At 41.7% G+C, this 19,982-nt stretch overlaps 1 protein-coding gene across 19 annotated transcripts; it reads right to left on the reverse strand.

Annotated features, from left to right (window-relative positions):
- Positions 1-952: 952 nt before the first annotated feature.
- csde1 (cold shock domain containing E1, RNA-binding) lies at positions 953-19,407 on the reverse strand. Of its 19 annotated transcripts, none has more exons than XM_045695227.1 (22): positions 19,314-19,407; positions 16,281-16,896; positions 13,412-13,570; positions 12,492-12,690; positions 11,939-12,105; positions 11,104-11,190; positions 10,916-11,034; positions 10,733-10,814; positions 10,507-10,635; positions 9,781-9,906; positions 9,447-9,683; positions 8,863-9,027; positions 8,383-8,553; positions 8,073-8,084; positions 5,825-5,932; positions 3,967-4,142; positions 3,742-3,854; positions 3,506-3,625; positions 3,211-3,389; positions 2,824-2,987; positions 2,443-2,575; positions 953-2,334 (listed from the first exon to the last, which is right to left on the reverse strand). In XM_045695227.1, the coding sequence occupies exons 3-22, from the start codon at positions 13,538-13,540 to the stop codon at positions 2,287-2,289; spliced, it is 2,664 nt and encodes an 887-aa protein (XP_045551183.1). In that variant the 5' UTR covers positions 13,541-13,570; positions 16,281-16,896; positions 19,314-19,407; the 3' UTR covers positions 953-2,286.
- Positions 19,408-19,982: the final 575 nt, after the last annotated feature.

Consider the following 19,982-nt stretch of genomic DNA (forward strand, 5'->3'; position numbering starts at 1 on the left):
CTGCAGGTCCAAATAAACTCAACGGATAGCCAGATTCACGAGCTGGAGGAGAAACAAAAGGTCAGGCAAACTGACCAAGAGGCCCAGCATAAGGTAGAGAAGGCAGAGCAGCTGGAATTTTAGGATAATGAACTAAAGGTGGAAGAGGGATATGAGAAAGACTTGGAACAGTTCCTGGAGATGAAAGAAAAAGCTGTTGAGTGTAAGGCCAAGTTGGAAGAGTACAATGCAAGGACTTGATTCCTCAAGAGAGAACTATTAAAAAGGGAGAAAGTTAATGTTCCAAGCCAAGATGCCACATCTCCTGCTGCTGCTGCTGCAGGGTGGACAAGGCCAAATGAGGCCTTGAATCAGTCAAGAGCCCTTAGTCAGCATGGTAAATACAGACAGGAAGTTTGCTCCCAGAGAGAACTCCAATCTTCCTCATGAGCCAATTCCTCCAAACCAGATCAAGGATTTGCGGCCATCGTGGCCAAGTGGACACACTGGTCTGAAGTCCAAAATTCAGAAACACAACCAAGGGTTGTGCATCGCTCCGAGATAACAATACATCTGGGCAGCACCAGGGTTTGAACGAGGTAGAGCAAGAACTGAAACTTACGGTTTAAAAACAAGCAAACCAGTAACTTAGTGTGTGAGATACTTCAAACTGTGCAGGGATTTGTTCCTAGTTTTACATTTCTATATTAAGGTTCTATGTGGCAACAATAAAATGCATTTCTTTAAGCAAACATCTATTGGCCTACCAAAAGTTGCTGAATAGCTTTTCCCAGCTTCAGTTTGCTCCACTGTTCAGGCACAGTTGTTTGAAAGTAGGGACAGCATTTATTTTTCACTGCACCGTTTCAAGACAAGTCTCTTGCTGCCATTTTGAATTAAATAGTTTCTACAAACTGCATGGAATTTAAAGGAACAAATAACTGCCTGGATTTTCTTTCAAATAAACACAATATGATTTTCATAAAACTTTAATTCAATTGCTTCATTCAAGACCATTAACAAAAGTACATAGGAGCGACTGTGCAGTTCAGGATCAACCCAGTGATCTCCGGAGTTTAAATAAATTGTCTCTAACTGCCGCATGTGCGTACAGGCACAACAGATCACCCACCAACACCGCCAGAGCACAATAGATATCCTGATCCTTAAGACGCAACTTAATTCTAATGCTTTGTTACCCTGCTCTTTTTTACTGAAGTTAAAATGTATTTTTGTTATATTGTGATGTTTAATCTTTCACTAAGAAAAAAAAAGCACACATTACATACAGTATATTTCAACCAACAGGTACTTGGGATGCAGATCAGTATTATTTCTACTAGGAATAAAAAGCCATCCTTTCTTCATATTTTGGCAGTTGGGCTGGGGACAGAGGATATGTCTTTTTTTTTTTTTTTGTAGTTTAGGCACCGTATTCATACGTCAATGAAACAAAAAAGCAAAGAGGTGCAAAAAAATAAAGTACATAGTATAAAACTGCTCGATATAAGATGCCATTAGGAATTCTGCACCTGGGGAAATTGCTTACAAAGCGTGTTAATAGCGAAAAAGGTATCTAAAGGCTCCAGATTTGTGAAAGTAAATCCAAATCATATAGCCACTTAAACATTCACAGACAAAACAACACCATGCTTTCACTCCAGCTCTTGGATAAAGAGTTTAAAAAACTGCTCAAAAAAACCGAGCAGAGAAGTAGCCTCTGTTTTAGTCCACACATGAGAAACATCACCCTCCTTATGGAGGGAACTTTGCTTTATGCATTTTGTAGGAAAGCATAGTGAAAACCATTGGCAAATGATAATCATTTAGTTGCCTTGAGGGAGAACAATGGAGGAAAAGAAGCAGATGAGCTCTAATACATGCCCACACACACGACAGGTTGCAGGTGCAGAATTCCAGACAATTAGGCAGATGGGACAAGAGTGCCACGCAACCGTCACTGATTCTAAAGCGCACAGAAACCCTCAAAACAAATTCCTCTGTAACTTCTATAATTTCTAAAAACACCTTACAGTCACACGCACACACTCGGAAGAGATCCCACCTTGTATACTGCAGTATGAAACTGTATCAAGTACATCATACATGGGCAGCAGAGAACAAATGGAATGAGGGTTCCCTTGCAGGTGATGGAACATGGAGGGGTTACACATGCTTATTTCTCTGTGTGTGTAGGAGCATGTGTCCACAAGACAGCAAAAATCCTTTTCCATTGTTGATGTCCATTCTCACGTTGCATTTGTAAATCAGGGCCCACCTAGTCAGACGGGAAGGGTTATATACTGCTCAGTCAATGACACCCGGTTGACGGGTCTTCCTCTCCACATTGAAGCCCTGGGTACAAAAAACAAAGTAGACCAGTAATAATATAATCAACACGCTTTGTAGATAAAAACAAAGTGTACACACATCAGAACTTATTATACAGCATTACGTGCGTACCTTTGAATTGTCAGGACCGCGGGGCTGTCTCACAATAACTAGGCGGGGGGCACTAGCATCATCCAGGGTGATGCTCTTGAGCCGGTTGACCAAGCGATCGGGACGGGGGGTTGCCACCGGTTTAGGCCCTTCACTGTGGGGGTAAAGAAACGAGGGCTTTTTTAACCAACAATATACTGTCTAGGTTTAGGATAACTGGGTCATAAAATGAGACATGATTAGTAAATGTGGGGGCAAGAAATCCAATTTCACTTATTCAGTTCCGTTGACTTTGGTCACCAAGAAAACGGGCATCATTATTGGCTAAGTTGAGGTAATACTTCCGTTTCCGAACATTTTACCCTACTTCATGGTAATAGTACACCCCCCTGCAGTATTTACCTAACTCTGCGCACGTTGCAGGCACTACATTTCCCTGTGCGTTGGTTGAGGATGACTGAGAACTCCACCTCGTCCCCGGTCTGGAGCTCCAAGCCATCATGCACCTCTTTGACATGGAAAAACAGCTTCTTACTCTCGCCAACTTCATACGTGATAAAACCAAACTGGGGAGACAAGACATTACAGAATGAATAGGCATAGCACTCATAGGTAGCCACACCAATACCTTGCATAGTGAGAAAGCCCCAAAACAAATTATACATTCTTATTACTTCATGTTTGGGTTACTTACCATACATAAATAAATGGCAGAATCTTTCAGTTCAATTTTGAAAGGCAATTTAATCATGTCCATCAGCAAAAGTGTTGACAAGCATGATCAGATACCTGGTCCTTGACGCACTCCACCAGGGCTTTACGTTGGGGGACAACGTTGCAGGCCATCTTCTGTCCTGTCTGAGCCACTGTGCACAGCTGGAACTTCACCATCTCGCCTTTCTGCAGACAGTCTGCCTTGTTCGCCATGCCCACGATGCCAAAGGAGTAATTTTGGCACTTTGTGCCATCTGAATGGGTACAGGTGGGGAGAAGAGGAACAGTCAATTTAGCCATTATAGAGTAAGTGCATCAGTAAAAACATTAAATTGATGGACATAAACCTCCACTGCCAGCGGTGACTTACCTTCCTCCAAGAGCTCGATGAGCCCCTGGTACTCTGTCTGGGACGGGTCCACACTGCGCAGAGGGCGCACCACCTTCCCCAACATCACTGTCTCACCAACATCCTGCCCCACACCATTCACTGCAATAACAGAACACCATTAGCATACTCCCTTTGAAGGTTGATACATAAATGCTTCATTATAGAACTGACTGTGGTGCAAACTCAAACAATTACTAAAGCATTTTACTGCCTACCTGCTACCACCTTAGTAACCTTCTCAGCGCTGACTTTGTTTCCTTTGCCCTTGGACAGGGTGTATTCCACAGTGTCGCCCAGCTCCAGGTTCTCCAAGTCACCACACAGCTCACTGGAACAAACAGGCAGCAGGAACAACCACGCAGCATGAAAAACAGATCTTTATTGGACAGATCTAATGCCAACATATTTTACACTAGCTTGCATGTGTTGAATAGTTGTACCTGTAATGAAAGAAGATCTCTTGATCGTGATTGGCTGTCTCTATGAAGCCAAAGTTGTCTTTCAGGGTGGCAATGTATCCCAGCAGCCTCTTGGTGTTGACGGTGCGGTTGAGGATCTTGATGGTGACAGCGCTCTGTTGGCCCGTCCTCTTTACCTCATTGATGGAGAACTCCACCTAGAGGACAAGGTTGGATTTTTTTATTTTACCTTTATTTAACTAGGCAAGTCAGTTAACCTCTAGGGTAGGGGGCAGTATTTTCACGGCCGGATGAAAAACGTACCCAAATTAAACGACCTACTACTCTGGCCCAGGAACTAGAATACGCATATTATTAGTAGATTTGGATAGAAAACACTGAAGTTTCTAAAACTGTTTGAATGATGTCTGAGTATAACAGAACTCATATGGCAGGCAAAAACCTGAGAAAAATCTAACCAGGAAGTGAGAATTCTGGTGCTTGTAGTCCTTTCAAGTCATTGCCTATCGAACACAGTGACTTAGGGTTCATTTTGCACTTCCTAAGGTTTCCACTAGATGTCAACAGTCATTAGAAAGTTGATTGAGGCGTCTATGATGAACAGAGAGCGAACAGAGGAAGTTGGTGACTCAGGAAGGTACTGGCGTTCATTGGCCCGCATTCACGTGAGAGTTAGCTGTGTTCCAAAACGTTGTAAGACATTGCAATCGTCCGGTTGGAATATTATTGAAGTTCTAAGTGATAAAGGCCCTAAAGATTGACGCTATACAACGTTTGACATGTTTGAACAAACGTAAATATAACTTTTTTTTTTAACTTTTCGTCATGACATTTTCCGTGCGCTTCCTACACTTGGAGTAGCTAACTTAACGCGCTAACAACAAGGAGCTATTTGGACATAAATTATGGACTTTATCGAACAAAGCAACATTTATTGTGGACCTGGGATTTCTGGAAGTGCCTTCTGATGAAGATCAAAGATAAGTGAATATTTCAAATGCCTCAAATGGCGGATATCTGTATTGCCTAGTGTATTTTTGAGTGCAGTACTCAGATTATTGCAAAGTGTGCTTTCCTCATGAAGCTTTTTTTAAATCTGTCACAGCGTTTGTATAAAGGAGATGTTCATCTATAATTCTTTGAATAACAGTTTAATATTTTATCAACGTTTATGGTGAGTATTTTTGTAAATTGTTGTGCTGATTCACCGGCAGTGTTGGAGGCAAAATATTTTCTGAACATCACACGCCAATGTAAAATGGGGTTTATGGATATAAATATGAACTTTATCGAACAAAAAAATGCATGTATTGTGTAACATGATGTCCTAGGAGTGTCATCTGATGAAGATCGTCAAAGGTTAGTGCATAATTTTAGCTGGTTTTCTGGTTTGTGACGACTGTCCTTGCTAGGAAAATGGCTGTGTGCTTTTTCTTATGTTGGAACTGTCCTAACATAATCTAAGCCTTTTTGAAATCGGACAATTAAGGGGACGTGTACCTTTAAAAATGGTGTAAAATAGTCCTTTGTTTGAGAACTTTGAATTATGACATTGTGGTTTTGAATTTGGCGCTCTGATTTTTCAATGGCTGTTGAATAGTGTGAACCTTGGTGTGTGTGTATATATAACCTCTGCCCAAGAGAGGTTATATAACAAATTCTTATTTTCAATGACGGCCTAGGAACAGTGGGTTATCTGTCTTGTTAAGGGGCAGAACGACAGATTTGTACCTTGTCGGCTAGGGGATTCGAGGCTACCCCGCCGCCCCAATTTACAGCACATGAAAACAGAGCCAACTCATTCTCTCTTGGGGTTTGGTAAATTGCCATTTCAACAAAGTAAGTTTGAGCCAGTGTGAACTTGTTTGGTTTTCAGTACCTTGTCTCCTGCCTGTGGCTGGGCAGCTCCCTCCAGATCTTTGACATGGTACGACACAGTCAGCTTCACTCCACAGTCCTCATAAGAAATCACTCCCTCTTCTGCTTCCTACATGAGGACAGACATCAGAAAACAGATTAGACTGGCAGTGGCTACTGCACTCCTCTCCAGAAATCAGGCATTCAACTGTTACAAGTGGATAACACCACTGCTGAGCATTAGGACACGTTCAAATACTTAAGAAAAATGCACTCAGCCTGGCAAAAAAAATTATAATTACTGATATGACGAGGCTGGATTACAGTGCACATCAGTAATAACTTCAAAAGGAGGAAGGGCGGAATGATGCATTCTAAAAGTTTAGGAGTATATCAGCTGAACAGCAGTAGCAACTCCTTGTTAAAGCTAAGAGTGCAGATGACTGGCACCAAGATGTGCAACAGCACACATTCCAAAGCACCTCGTTAGCATTGACTAGTGTTTTAAATCAACACCTTTGTACAAAGTGTTAAATGTAGGGCTGTACCCAACACCCCCCCCCCCTATGCCCTGAACCCTTACATGACACGCATGTGTCACATGCACGTGACCAATAGGGCCTGGCCTATAGATCAATCACATCAACAAATTGGTTATAAACTCAGAACACTAAAATCAAAACAGATGCACTCAAAAATGTGTGAATGTTTACTGGTTGCTCAGGAGGTAAAGGGGAAGTTAGATGTGCAGAATAAATTTGACCAGTTATGGAAAATATTGGAGATCAAGAAAGTAAGGCACAAGCGCTGTGTACATGTGTGCCAAACAGGTGCTGTTAGATTACAATATAATTACCCCAACCATTTGGAACAAAGTAAACAATGAAATTATATGCGTACCAGTCCAACTTTTTGGGGGGTAAATCCTTTATTACAGCAAAGATTAAAGACAGTCGCATTTGTTTGTGAATGCAATTTTCCAAAATGTAATGGTTTATTTATTGTTTACACTAATTATTTAAGGGTGGCTTTGTTATTTTAAATCGAAGATGCTTGAAAGCGCTTAATGATAATGACAGTTATTATAGTCACAATAAGAGATCACGAGGCTTATTATTATTATTATTAATATTTCTGACAATTTGGAACAGTTACACTAAATAAAACCAGAGGCTGTACTAACAAAACAAAAAGATTTAAAGCCATTATTACAGCATAGCAAAGCTAAAAAACAGCCACATTTGTCAACTTGTTTATCCGCCGTGTTGTGGTTGCGTAAGGCTTGGTGCTCACGGAATAAATAGGCTATTAAAACAAACCGGCAACAATCTTCAACCGATCGGCATTGCAACCCCTCAGTATTAAAATTCTCATTGGTGGGTTTGAGGTGCCACTGTAGAATTGGTGGTGTTATGGCCAAAAGTAGTAGTAGCACATTTGTATAAGTAATAAATCACAATTTTTGATAATGAGCCTAAGATAATGAACTTTTTTTAGCTACTGCTCAACTAAAGAAACCTTGGTCGACCAAAAGCCTATAGACCAAACAGTCGACTTAATGGGGTCAGCCTTAGTTAAATGCCTTATCTCCTTAGGAACTAGTAAAGTAAATTACAAGACTGCAAAAGTGAGAATAACATGTGTTTAGAGGAATTGATTTAAGAGGTTGATTAGGACCGAAACCAGTCAACCATGGGGTGAGAAGCACATTCAGTGGGCATAGACAACACCACTGACTTTAGCCTTGAGAAATAAGAGAAATATGCACAATTAGTCTACCCATTTGAGCATAAATGGCAACTACAGTATTTAATTTATTTTTTTAAACCTTTATTTAACTAGGCAAGTCAGTTAAGAACAAATTCTTATTTTCAATGACGGCCTAGGAACAGTGGGTTAACTGCCTTGTTCAGGGGCAGAACGACAGATTTGTAACTTGTCAGCTCAGGGATTCGAACTTGCAACCTTTCGGTTACTAGTCCAATGCTCTAACCACTAGGCTACCCTGTGAAGAGCAAAGGTTAGGAAATGAGAGTGATTTAAGCAATTGGGCAAAAAACTATACATGATGAATTTTAAGGTAACTAGGGGAATTTGTCACAGTTGCCACGTAAAATGTCTGGCAAATCAATGCCATATCTAGCTAACATGAGACAAAATTAGTGGTTAGTACTTTGCCTCAGTGTCAACCCAGTAGGAAAACTTTTTGATAGATGTATCTATCTAGAGTTGTTCAACTTGAAGGCATCATGCAAAGACAAAACTCCTACCTTGTCTTTTTTCTAATGGAGAGAAGGAGCATGAGGGGGAAAGGGTGAAAGGAGAAAGCAAAGCAGAGAATTAGAACTAAGGAGTCAAATGAAATGGGCTGAAAAATGCCTGATCGTATGGGGAAATGTGTGCGTGCGGGTCTCGGAGCAGTTTTACATTTCGATACTGATCAGACTAGGAAGGAATGAGGAAAGAAAAGGGAAAGAAAGATCAGGCAGGGAAGGACAAACATGTACCGTCAAAATAAAAAAGGCAAATGTTGACAATGTCGCTGTGGGTTCCCAAGTGCTGCCCTGGGTGCTTTCGTACCTTCTCTTTGGCCTTGCTGGGGCTGGCGCTCTTGTTGTTGGTGATGGCTGCTGTGGCCTCCTTCTCCACCACACCCACAAAGCGCTGCTCAGACTGGGTGTGGAAGGAGACTGTGCCCTTGGGCAGCTTCTTGATGCGCACTGCGTGGTTCCTCTGGGCAGACAGCATGTCCTGCACAGGAGAGGGAGAAAAAACCTGTTTCAATTTGTGTTGGTGTTCGATAATGCTCTCATTGAGATTGGTTTGTATTGTGAGATAGCCAGACAGAGACCAAAATACATTTGGAACACAATGTGCCTAGGAAAAGTGAATGGGTTCAAAGAATGAGATTTCCTAATATTTATAAGAATTTACTAGATGTTCATTTCAAAATCAAGAGTTTCCCACTAAACTAACAGCCTTGGAATATTGACAGAGAAAAAGAGGGAAGGTGAGATTAAAGGAATTTTAAAGACAGCAATTGTATATTGAAAAACGGACCATGGGCGTTCTCTCTGGACTCACGGGCACAACTGTGAACTCGACTTCATCAGAGATGTGCAGCTGGCCCTCCTCCAGCACTTCGCTAAAGTGAAAGAACATCCTGGCGTCCCGGTCTACACACTTGATGAAGCCAAAGCCGTCACGCATTGCAGCGATCACACCCTATAGGACAGAGAGAGCCGTTAACACAGCAGAGATGCTGTCGACTCTGCATGTAGTCTGAAGAATCTGCTGGGACTGAATGGGATGCGTGAGTTCACGTGCTGCATTAGTTCTGATCCTTGTGTTTTCATCAGTAATTATATGGACGTATCAGGATTGGGCGAAAGCAGCCCTTAAACTGCTTCACTGAGTGCTTTGATTTTACTTTTGAGTTAACCGAGATTAAAGAGACAGTGCACTGCAGATAAAATGCCAATCCTTCCCGTTCATTCGGGACTGTAGGTTTACGCTCTCCCATTTAATAGACAACACAACAGTTTGGAATATGAACTCGATTTTTTATGAATGCAAATTTCAGGTTGCCATATTCATTGATTAAACTCCACACAAAGCTTCCTCAAATGAACTAGTGAGCGTACCATAGAGCTCATGGTCCTTACCATCTCACGGGACTCCTTAGTGAAGTGGAAGGTGTCGGGCAGGATGTCGATGTTGGTGGCCCGCTCCAGCTTGTCCCTGCGGTCTGTTGAGATGTTGAACTGCACATGGTCGCCCTCCAGCAGGGTCACCTTGGACTTGGTATCCTTCTCGCCGAACAGGAGCTCCTTGTCCGTGAAGCTGATCCTAGCACAGATGCGGCCTGGGAGCGGATCATTCTAAAAGATTGTGAGGAAGAATACAAATAATCCAGGATTCAGTAAAAACCAAGCTCGGGTTAATTCTGAGTATGCAGGCATTGCGTAAGTTGCGGACCTGGTTCTTAGTTGGAACTTTAGGGATGACTTTGATGACAGTGCCTTCAAACTGCTCAATGCTGATGTCCTCAAAAATGACTGTTCCCTGGGCGAGCAGCCTCACGTCGGTGGCCACCTCTTTCCCCTAGAGAGAAAAACAAAATGCTTTTTAGCCAATTTATGCTTGATTCGGCAATGTGGTCTAGAGGCTCTGTACGGAGGGTCTAACGCAATTGCGGAGCTCCCGGAGGCCAAATCGAGCTCCATACGGCGATGCCATGCACCTCCCAAATTTTGTAACAATGCAGAGGGCTCCATATAGCTCGGCATTGAGATGATTGGTTGACGCTAAGTGGAAGAGCATGTGTAAACACAGCTCAGCTCCACGAAACGCAAGTAGTATGAATGCCCTGACATCTGCAGACACCATGTCACCATAAATGCTTTAGTTACTTCAATGTTGCTTTTTCCTCTCCATTACGACATTCGATTGCATATTTACAGGCTCATGGCATCAATATGTATTCAGAATGTATACATGAGCAGGAGTAATTTCTGTTGAACAGACTCTCCTATTGGAGACATTCACTGTCAATTAACAGCCATTGCTTGATTTGACAAGTTGAGTCCCTAACATAAGAATAACTTGATTCCAATACTGGCCTCATATTCTATACTTTTGCAAGCCATTAGAACAAGTCACTAGAGTTGGCTAGCCAGAACGGTTCCATGTGATGCCACCTACGTTTCTCTCTTTGATGGTGAACTCCACATCGTCGCCGGCCTGTAGGGCCTCCAGGTCACCCTTGAACTCGCTGTAGTGGAAAAATATCTCCTTCACCACGTCAGCCCTCTCAATGAACCCAAAGGCCTCCTACCAGACAACAAAGGGTTATAGATTAGATTATAATCAGGCACATACAGTAGCCAATGTCCAGCCAGGGATCCACAAGGCTCTGCTGTGGCTTTACCTTGGTGGCACAGACAACCCCCTGGCACCTCATCTGTTTCTTCTTTACCAGGACAATGTTGTGAGCACTGACTGCACCAGTGCTGAAACACACAAAATATACCATGAGGAAAAGGCTATGGTAGTATGCAATCAAAACATTTTAAATTGTGAAACAATAAGACACGATTGAAAAACAACTCACTGCTTGTTGGTTTCCATGTAGAAGCTGACTTTGTCTCCCGTGTCCAGGTGCATGTTGCCCTCTATGTCGTCTGGGGTGTAGGTCAGGTAAAACACCTCCTGCGTGGGAAGGAATCCATACTTTACATTACATTGACTACCAGCCTTGTCATGAAAAGTATCTTTCTACAGGCCATTTGACAGTCTTACCCCGTTTCTCTCGTAACACACACTGCCAGTGGGCACCTGCCCCGGTGCAGATTTGCCATCCAGGTGAGTGGGAATCGCTGAGACAACCTAAAAGACAGCAAGAACCGCAGGGGGAGATGGTTAAGAATGGGTTTTTGGGTGATTCAACACGATTGCCTTACTATAAATCAGTGCACCTAAATAAGGAAATTACAATCAATCTTTCTGTGGAAACAAACTGGTTGATTTCAAAAGTATATCAAGAGAGCGAAGGGATACAAGCCTGTTATGTACTGTAGACACTACTGCATGAGATGTGAAATGCTTGAAATGCCAAATTTCTTCATTTGAATGAGTAAAGGCCATTTGAAGAAAAGGCTAATAAAACGTCAATGGCTATCAAAGTATTACAGCCAATCAAACCTACTCAATTTACTGACTTCATTTGTCATTCCTTTGAAAATGAGCCTTCAACTTAATTTAGGCAGAACTTTCTCGAGAAAGATTTTGGCTGTTTTGTTTAAACGTCAAATCTCACCTCCACCACACAACATGTATGTCGAGTACAGTCAAGCCCATTGTAAATCTCCATGGAAACAGATGATATTCCTAGCATTTCAGATAAACAGACCAAGGCCAACATAAATAACCGCAATAAAAATGTGGATTTAAAATCAGAGGGGTGGGGGGGGGGGGGTTGTATTAAGAATGTACGCATCTATGAAACTATTAATAAAGAAAAATGATTTTAAAAGATTTACAATGAGCTTGAACATACACCCAACTGACGAACAAACACCGACATTGAGGTGACAGGGACAAAAACAGAACCAAAAGTAAAATGGTGTTCCTTAACTGGATGAATATAACCATGCAGCACAGTAAAGGGAGAGGCGTGCGAGTCTGGCCCCACCTGGCCCGAGATGCGCTCCTCTGGAAGCACCTCTGGTTTGATCTTAAGCAGCTTCACTGCTATGGGCTTGCCAGTGCGCCTGTCTGAGGACACTTCAAACTCCACATCATCTGGAGGCAGAGGGGAAGAGAGAAGGAAGAAAACAGGTTGTGAGAAAATGTGTGTTCGACACCAAATGCTGACCGGACATTCATGGAGGTCAATCGACTTAAAAGCTACCCACATTAGCTTGAAGAGACCAAGACAGAAATCTGTTGTTACCAATTAGCCCCAAGGATTTTTTGAAGGAATTCTCATTTTTGGCCAGATGAACATTAGGTGGAGTTTCCCCAGACAGATTAATCCTAGTCTCAAGGAGAATTTCATTTGAAAGTGTTTTTTAGTCCAGGATTAATCTGTGTTTGGGAAACCATCCCTAAAAGCTTGTGTTGTTCAGCACAAGGCTGGTGGATGAGACTAGACTACTAAATGACTAGAAGCAGCACTGGACTCTCACCTCCTATCTTGAGCTCCTGCAGGTTGCCGTTGTACTGGGAGCAGTGAAAGAAGAGGCGCGCCTGCCGCTCCGAGCACTGGATGAACCCGTAGGAGGTGAGCAGCTTCTCCACCACTCCTGTCTCCCTGATGCCCGCCGCCGTGCCATTGGCAAAAGCCGTGTGCCCGTTGTTGTGGAGCATGCCAGGGTCAAAACTCATCTGAGCAGAACAAGACATTATTGAAAAAAAGAAAAATCTGACAAAATACAGCTCTGAACATTGAACGAGAGCAGATGTGACTTTATGAGTGGGATTGTGTAAATGCATATGATAGAACAATTCTCTTTCACAAATGAAACTCCCACACGTCAATAAGATCTAATTTACACACAATCCATTAAATTGTGTTTCCTGACTGATGGTTGAACCAAAAGTTTGGAGAGACTAACCAAAAGAGCTTTCTGGTGTTGTGACCATTTCTGTTCTGAATGTCAGTGAGCACAGTAGGCCAACCCCAGATGGTTTTTATGTTGATTCAGACCATTCACTACCAATAAAGGCCACACTGTATAGTTATTTCTAGTTGGCTCAAGAGAATCCTCCACTTCTATTCACTCAGTCACTATTGCAACTAAAATAAACAAGCACCCCTGGATTGACAAAGTTGGGAACATTATACATGCAAAAACAATTGTTATAGGACTTAATCTTTATCCAAACCTACTACAAAACCACTGCATCTCCCATTGACTAGCACAAGGCAACATGAACTGGGTGCTACAATATGACTTCACACAGAACCAAAAGTCCATTAAATGATCTCCCTCAAAGTAATCAAGAGCCACTGCAAAACAAACCATGCAGTTAGCTAACATCCCCCTGGCAGTCATTACCACTGTGGGTGCAACTGATGCGATGCCCACACAACATGCCCACTTACTGATCTCTGATACAGGGGGGTCCGCTTGTGTTTTTTGTGGGAGACAGAGAAGGAGCGGGGGATAGCCACCGCAGAGGTGGAAGGAGCAGTATTACGTGCCAAAGGGGGTTCGGAGTGCACCCTCTCCATATCCAACAATGGGGTCAGGACTGGGACACACTGTTGGGGGGGGGGTTAAAGGGTGATTGGGAGATTCAAATACTTGGCGCTGTGGTTTTGCTCATGAGTTTTCATTCCATTACACTGTAGCTTTCTAGGTCTTTGAAGTTTTCTTACACCAATTGTAAAAGTGAGGGGCAAGTAAAAAAACAGATTGATACTGACCGTGGGAAGCCTAATCCCATAAGAGAAACTCATAAATTAAGTTATTAGCAGAGACCTAGCATCTAGTATTATGGATGGAAATGTATGTGCCGTTTGGCTCTACAACACTAAAATGGGGGGGAATGTCCCTGCGAGGTTGTCTTTGAAACACCCTGCAATAATCAGCATAGCATGATCAGTAAAACGAAAATAAACATTTGCCATTCAACATCTGACGGAATAGAACAAAGCGTTGAGAAAGGTGGTCTTGTAACATTTTAAGTTATCGTTATTGCCTGAAATACTGTTAAAATAAGAGTTAACAGAATCAGAAAGTGCTGATGTGAAAGACAGGTTAGACAGAAGCATGTCTACACAGTAAGATGATAGTGGGTACATGAAGGGTCCCAGAGCAGCCTCATCTGTTAGGTCCCTTACTAGCATAGCATTAATGTCAAAAGTTGAAATTCCCAGTAGTTAGTAGATTGGATGGTCTGTCCTTAAAAGGGATGAATAATCCCATTTGCTGGTTCGATAACTAAGATTCCAGACTAAGCGACATTGAACGGCACCAGCCATCGGGGAAACAGTTTAAAATCAACTCGTCTTACAAACTAGCCTACCTTAGTTTTAAATGAGCTTATTTCAGTCTAGTTATTATTTGGGAAAGAATGTCAAACTGACATTGTCTAAATCGTTTTGTCAAGTTCCTACTGGGCACATTATTTTGAGCATTAACGTCACCTGAGGGGTATACTACAAAGCAGGATCAATGAGTTAACCAGCTGACTTGACAAAGCAGTGAAATTTGAAATGGGCATGGTATAATTGACTCAACCAAAAACACGTTTTGCTTTCGTAATAAACCAGAAACTCAATAGTAATTTCTTCACCTCTGCATCAGAATCCTGCTTTGTAGGTCACGTTTTTTTTTTTAAGTCACCCTTTATTCCCACTTCATGTTACATTACACTCCCATTGTTTTCCTTTGCCTGTACTAGATCACTAAACAAACTTCAGTTTGTTTATATTGCCTACATAAGACAGAAATTGCAGCACTAATCATATCCCACACCACTAATCTCAGGGGGCGTGGGGCATGGCACAAAGCATTTACAGCCTTAAATTGTGGTGGGTAAAAGCTAATTTGAAAGATATCCAAATCCCAACTAACCTTTAGACCACCCTGTAACTGCTTGACTGCACCTGAGCAGAGGCTAGTCTCTGAGCCCCGAGGAATGGAAAGGTAAGGCCAGTCAGAGCAGAGAGAGGCAGGGCAAGGTGGGTGAATGGGTGTTCGATGGGGGGGGAGACGGAGGGAGGTGGTGGGGAAGATGGAACTTACGGATCGGCCGTATGGTGACAGGCTGAGTCCGACGGGGGAGGTGCTGCTCAGGTCAGCGCTAATAAACGCGGCAGGTGGCGACGTGGGCAAGGTAAACTCAACAAAGCCTTTCCAGGGGCTGCCCATATTTTTCCATAAACTCAAGCCAAACTCCACCCCTTTGTTGTACTTGATAACTGGTTTGCTTGACTGCCTCGATTTGTTATTTTTTTCCTTTTTTGCTCAACCACCCAACCTCTGGATGTCTGCAAGGGTGAAAATGGGAAAGGGACAAAAATAAATAAACGGGGAGGCAAAAAGGTCAGCCAGTGAACAGTGTCACAATTAAGGGAAAGGGTCTGTGGGTGTGAGGAGACAAGGGAAAAGGCGGCTAGATATGACCAGCTAGAGGGGCAGGATAAAGAGGCAGAGGAAAGATTGCTAAACTTCAATAACGAAGTAGGCCTATGGCAGGGAAGACTGGCTCACTAAAAGCCTTTATCTGTGCTAAGTCTCTCTGCTAGAGTTGGAGGAATTAATTTCTCTTGTTACGTCAATTGGCCTAAAACAAGTTGAAGAATGATTCAGCCCTATCAAATAGATGCAGAAGTCAGTCATAATTTGAGGTACAGGATGGTTAGTCCAACTGCATCTGAAATTCAAGTCACTGAAGTAAATTAGGGGAGCCGTTGTGCATGTTGTCACCAAAAAAAGCAAGTTTATTTATTATATTAAAAAAACTACCATCTAGGTAAGGGGCAATATTCCCCGTCTTTGTTAAAATGGTAGCAGATGTGCACATGTACAAGAGCAGAATTGTTGGGACATTTGTTGGGTTACTTGTGTTCATTATCATAACAAATATATCTCCACATTCCTGCCCTATGACAGCACACCAGGGGACCAGTCTGGAACTTGGGAAGGTGCGTTTTCCTCTTCATTGGTTCAACATCAAATTTAACACAAGCATCAATTTGTATATAAAATGCCATGTGATAAACCATTACAGTAGTTTGCAAATGCATTTATTAATTGTGTCCTATCAAATCAGTCCTTGATATGTGTAGATAAGTGAAAGCCTCATGCAAGGTAAATACATTTTTTGACATGCAACTATATTTGGAAATGGCTGGGCCTATATAAGGGATCACTTTCTAGACACAAACAAGAAACAAAGACAAGTTATTCAAAACCACAACACATTTATGAAATAAGTAAAACAAATGAAAAAAATGGACCTACCTTGATTTTGCGTCTTGAAACTTCTGGTTGTCTTTAACGCCTTTGCAGATCTCACACACTTATTTGTTACAGGTTTCTGGCACAAGTTCTAGATACGAGTAGCATGAAGCAAAAGGAAGAAAAAATATTTTATAAGGCAAAAGCAGGTGCAATAGTGCTTGAAAACAAAATAAACAGAGCAAGAAGATAGACGAAGGAGATGGGATAGTAAAGGAACTGAAAAAAAAGAACAAATAGCAGCTCTCTAGGCACCCCAGGGTAGAGTCAGTGGTGAGGATGAGGGCGGCTGGGAGTAGCGTTGGGACGTGTGCTTTGTCAAAGCTGTTGAGTAGGCACAAACTTCTGGTCTCAGATCAGTTATCTTCACGGTTTTGCAATGTTGGCGAAAGATTGCTTCTCTTGAGTGTGTTTCGATTGGGCAGGTGTGTATCTTGTGTCTTTGGTGTTTTCTTAGTTTAGTTGCTTCTAGACTTTCCTTTGAAGTGATCCTTTCCTTGAGTTGTTGCGACTGTACGTTTCGGGATGTTTCTCTTGAATTTGTTTCTTCGTTGTGATCTGAACTTGAAGAAGCAGTTGCGGATGGTACAAAAAAAATTCAGTTCCGTTTCACTTCATACTGTTGAGAAAAAGAGATCCATTATTAGTTTAAAATTAATCAGATTTAGCCATTATCAATGTACATATAGCCTACTAATTTGAATAAACAACTAGCAAATTGCACGACTCCTAATGAATGTGCCATCAAAGACATATGTCACCATTTATGATGGTGGTGGTACCATTAGCCCATAGGTTGACAATAAATTAGGACATCATGTGTTGGAAACACTGCAACAAAGTACTAAGGGGCTAGAATTACAGCATTCTAAACATACTTTCCAGATTCAAGACCACTATGAAAAACCATTACAGCCACCTGTAGACTAGTGCCCTGGGTCACTTTAAATGTGAATTAAACTCCAGATTCTTCGCCCCCAGACTCCCAGGCCTAAATATAGACCTTCCTACTAGATACTAGAAGTCCTGCTGATACTGATATGTATGGCAGTTTCTAACCAGTAAGGTCTGTAATTCAATGAGCAATGTGGATCATGACAAAAGGCTCAGACACTGAGCCTAACATTTAACTGTATAGGACTTTGCACAGTAACAAGAAGCTGGGACACATCCATAAAGTTTAACTAATCCGTCATGCCTGTGTCACAATGAGTGCTAAATGTTGTGAAAGGGGTCAAATATAATTCCAATGAGTGGATGGGTCTTTAAAGCTCATATTTGGTATCCAGGTTACAGTTGCTTATGGACAGCAGTGCTAAATTGAACCTCTTGGAAATCAGTGTCAGAGAAATTCTACAATCTTTGACTTACAGTCCATCATAATGGATCCCTTTATACCACTTATCTACATAAATAACCATTATAACACCCTGCCATTCTATGATTTCAAGTCGCATCTAAATTAATATGCATCTTGACAACACTGCCATTAGTGACAGTTTGGTTGCATGTCATTGTGTGTTTAGACTGTCAATGGATTGGCACAACTACAACCTAGCAAGGTTTGTTGAGACAACACCTGTACTGTCAAACTAAAGAATGGTATGCAATTTAATCCCCCTTGGTAATAGGGGAACGTTGGTTGAAAGGAGTGGGGAAAACATTCACTCTGAAAACTATTGCTTAAAGCAATGAATAATATCAACATGGTTAATAAAACAAAACTGGAACTTGGGAGCGAGTGCTTTTCAGTTGCTCATGACGCAGCCATAAAACAACATTTGCCTACCAGTGCCCACCCACTAAAATCACTGCCCATGATTGGCCTTTTAGCACATATTTCTGAAATAGGGGCTTCTGAACTCGACAATGTTCGACCACCTAACTTGTTCGTCATCTTACTTGCTAACGTTACCTATTGTTTTGATGATTCACCAAATTCATGTCAGTAAAGCATACTAAAGTTGGCAACAACAAGCATACGTACACGGCCTCGTCTCAGCTAGATAACGTTAGCTGGCTAGAACTGTAGCATTCATGGATCATGGCAACCTAGCTAGGTCGTTCATTATTACTAATCGTAACGTCACTTAACTGTTCCTGTTGGTTGAACAATGTCTGACACCAAGCAATTCATTAATTACCAACCAGCTTACTATTAGCTATAACTATGCACAGCCATGTGATTTGCCATCAAGTAACCACGCTTTGTAATGCAGTAACGTGGCCTACTAGCCAACGCATCATTAGTTTGCATAGCTAGCTAGCTGATCACGTTTAAACGCACACTAATTAGCTAGCAAGCTAACTACAAAACACAAATGGAGGTGTTAACACATTGTCAAATCGAATGGCTAGTTAACGTTAGATATTTGTTAAACGCTAACTAGCTGACATTAGCTAGCCAACAACGCGTTAGCTTTACTTCGCTAACTAACAGTTACTACGAGCACTTGGCAAGGTGATCATACATTAAAATAGTTTGTTCCTAATTCATGGAATTGTGAATACAAACAATGTCTATTGTGCCAATTTCAACAACCCATTTACTTCGCAAGGGTTGACATTTTAAGATGGGCAGGCGCATTAGTTAGTAGTGTGGCACCGGACAACAAAGGAACTGCGACAGATAAATTCGCTAGCTTGTGGCTACCTAGCCAACGCTTGCTAAACTCGTGCAAGTCCAGATAACAAATTGAGTCAGATCGTTTGTTACTTCAGCAAATTTGTTTAACATCAAACATAACGTGAGGATACCGGTATGCATTAAACAATTGATCATGTGTATACAGTTTATTAATTACGTCGAAACGTTTACCAAAATAGCTCCCCAGATAGATAACGTTAGCTACACAGTACAGTAGTGTCGGTATGATTTAGGACGAGTAAAAACACCGGATAACACTACCCCGCCTATACGCTTTGAAGGATAAAAACTTGGTTCAAAATGATTTTGTATCGCTATAACTTGAATATAATCTCATATTAATGGGGTTGCAACCGTAACTTTCAATTAGTAAATTAAACAAAACTCACCCCAACAGCTTTCAGCACTGTCACCAGCGCCGCCAGAAGCAGCACGGCACATTACGTAGTGATCCGAGTGCGATCCTATCGCGATATTTCATATGATACTGAGAGGTTATACCAGAGATCATGGATATAATGACGAGATACTTGTGTCACAAATCAAAGTTTATTGTTTATTGACACAGGTCAAATCAAATTGTATTGGTCACATACACATGGTTAGCAGATGTTAATGCGAGTGTAGCGAAATGCTTGTGCGTCTAGTTCTGACAATGCAGTAATATCTAACAAGAAATCTAACAAATTCACAACAACTACCTTATACACACAAATGTAAGGGACGAATAAGAATATGTACATATAAATATATGGATGAGCAATGGCCGTGCATTAGATGGTATAGAGCAGTATAAGCATATGAGATGAGTGATGTAGGATATGTAAACATTATTAAAGTGGTGTTATTTAAAGTGACTAATGATAGGCATAGGCAAGATGCAGTAGATGGTAGAGAACAGTATATACATATGAGATGAGTAATGTAGGATATGATAAACATTATTAAAGTGGCGTTATTTAAGGTGACTAGTGATACCTTTATTAAGTCCATTTATTAAAGTGGCCAAGGATTTGAGTCAGTATGTTGACAGCAGCCTCTCTATGTTAGTGATGGCT

The sequence above is a fragment of the Salmo salar genome, chromosome ssa15 (genome assembly GCF_905237065.1).
Source record: "Salmo salar chromosome ssa15, Ssal_v3.1, whole genome shotgun sequence".
NCBI lineage: Eukaryota > Metazoa > Chordata > Actinopteri > Salmoniformes > Salmonidae > Salmo > Salmo salar.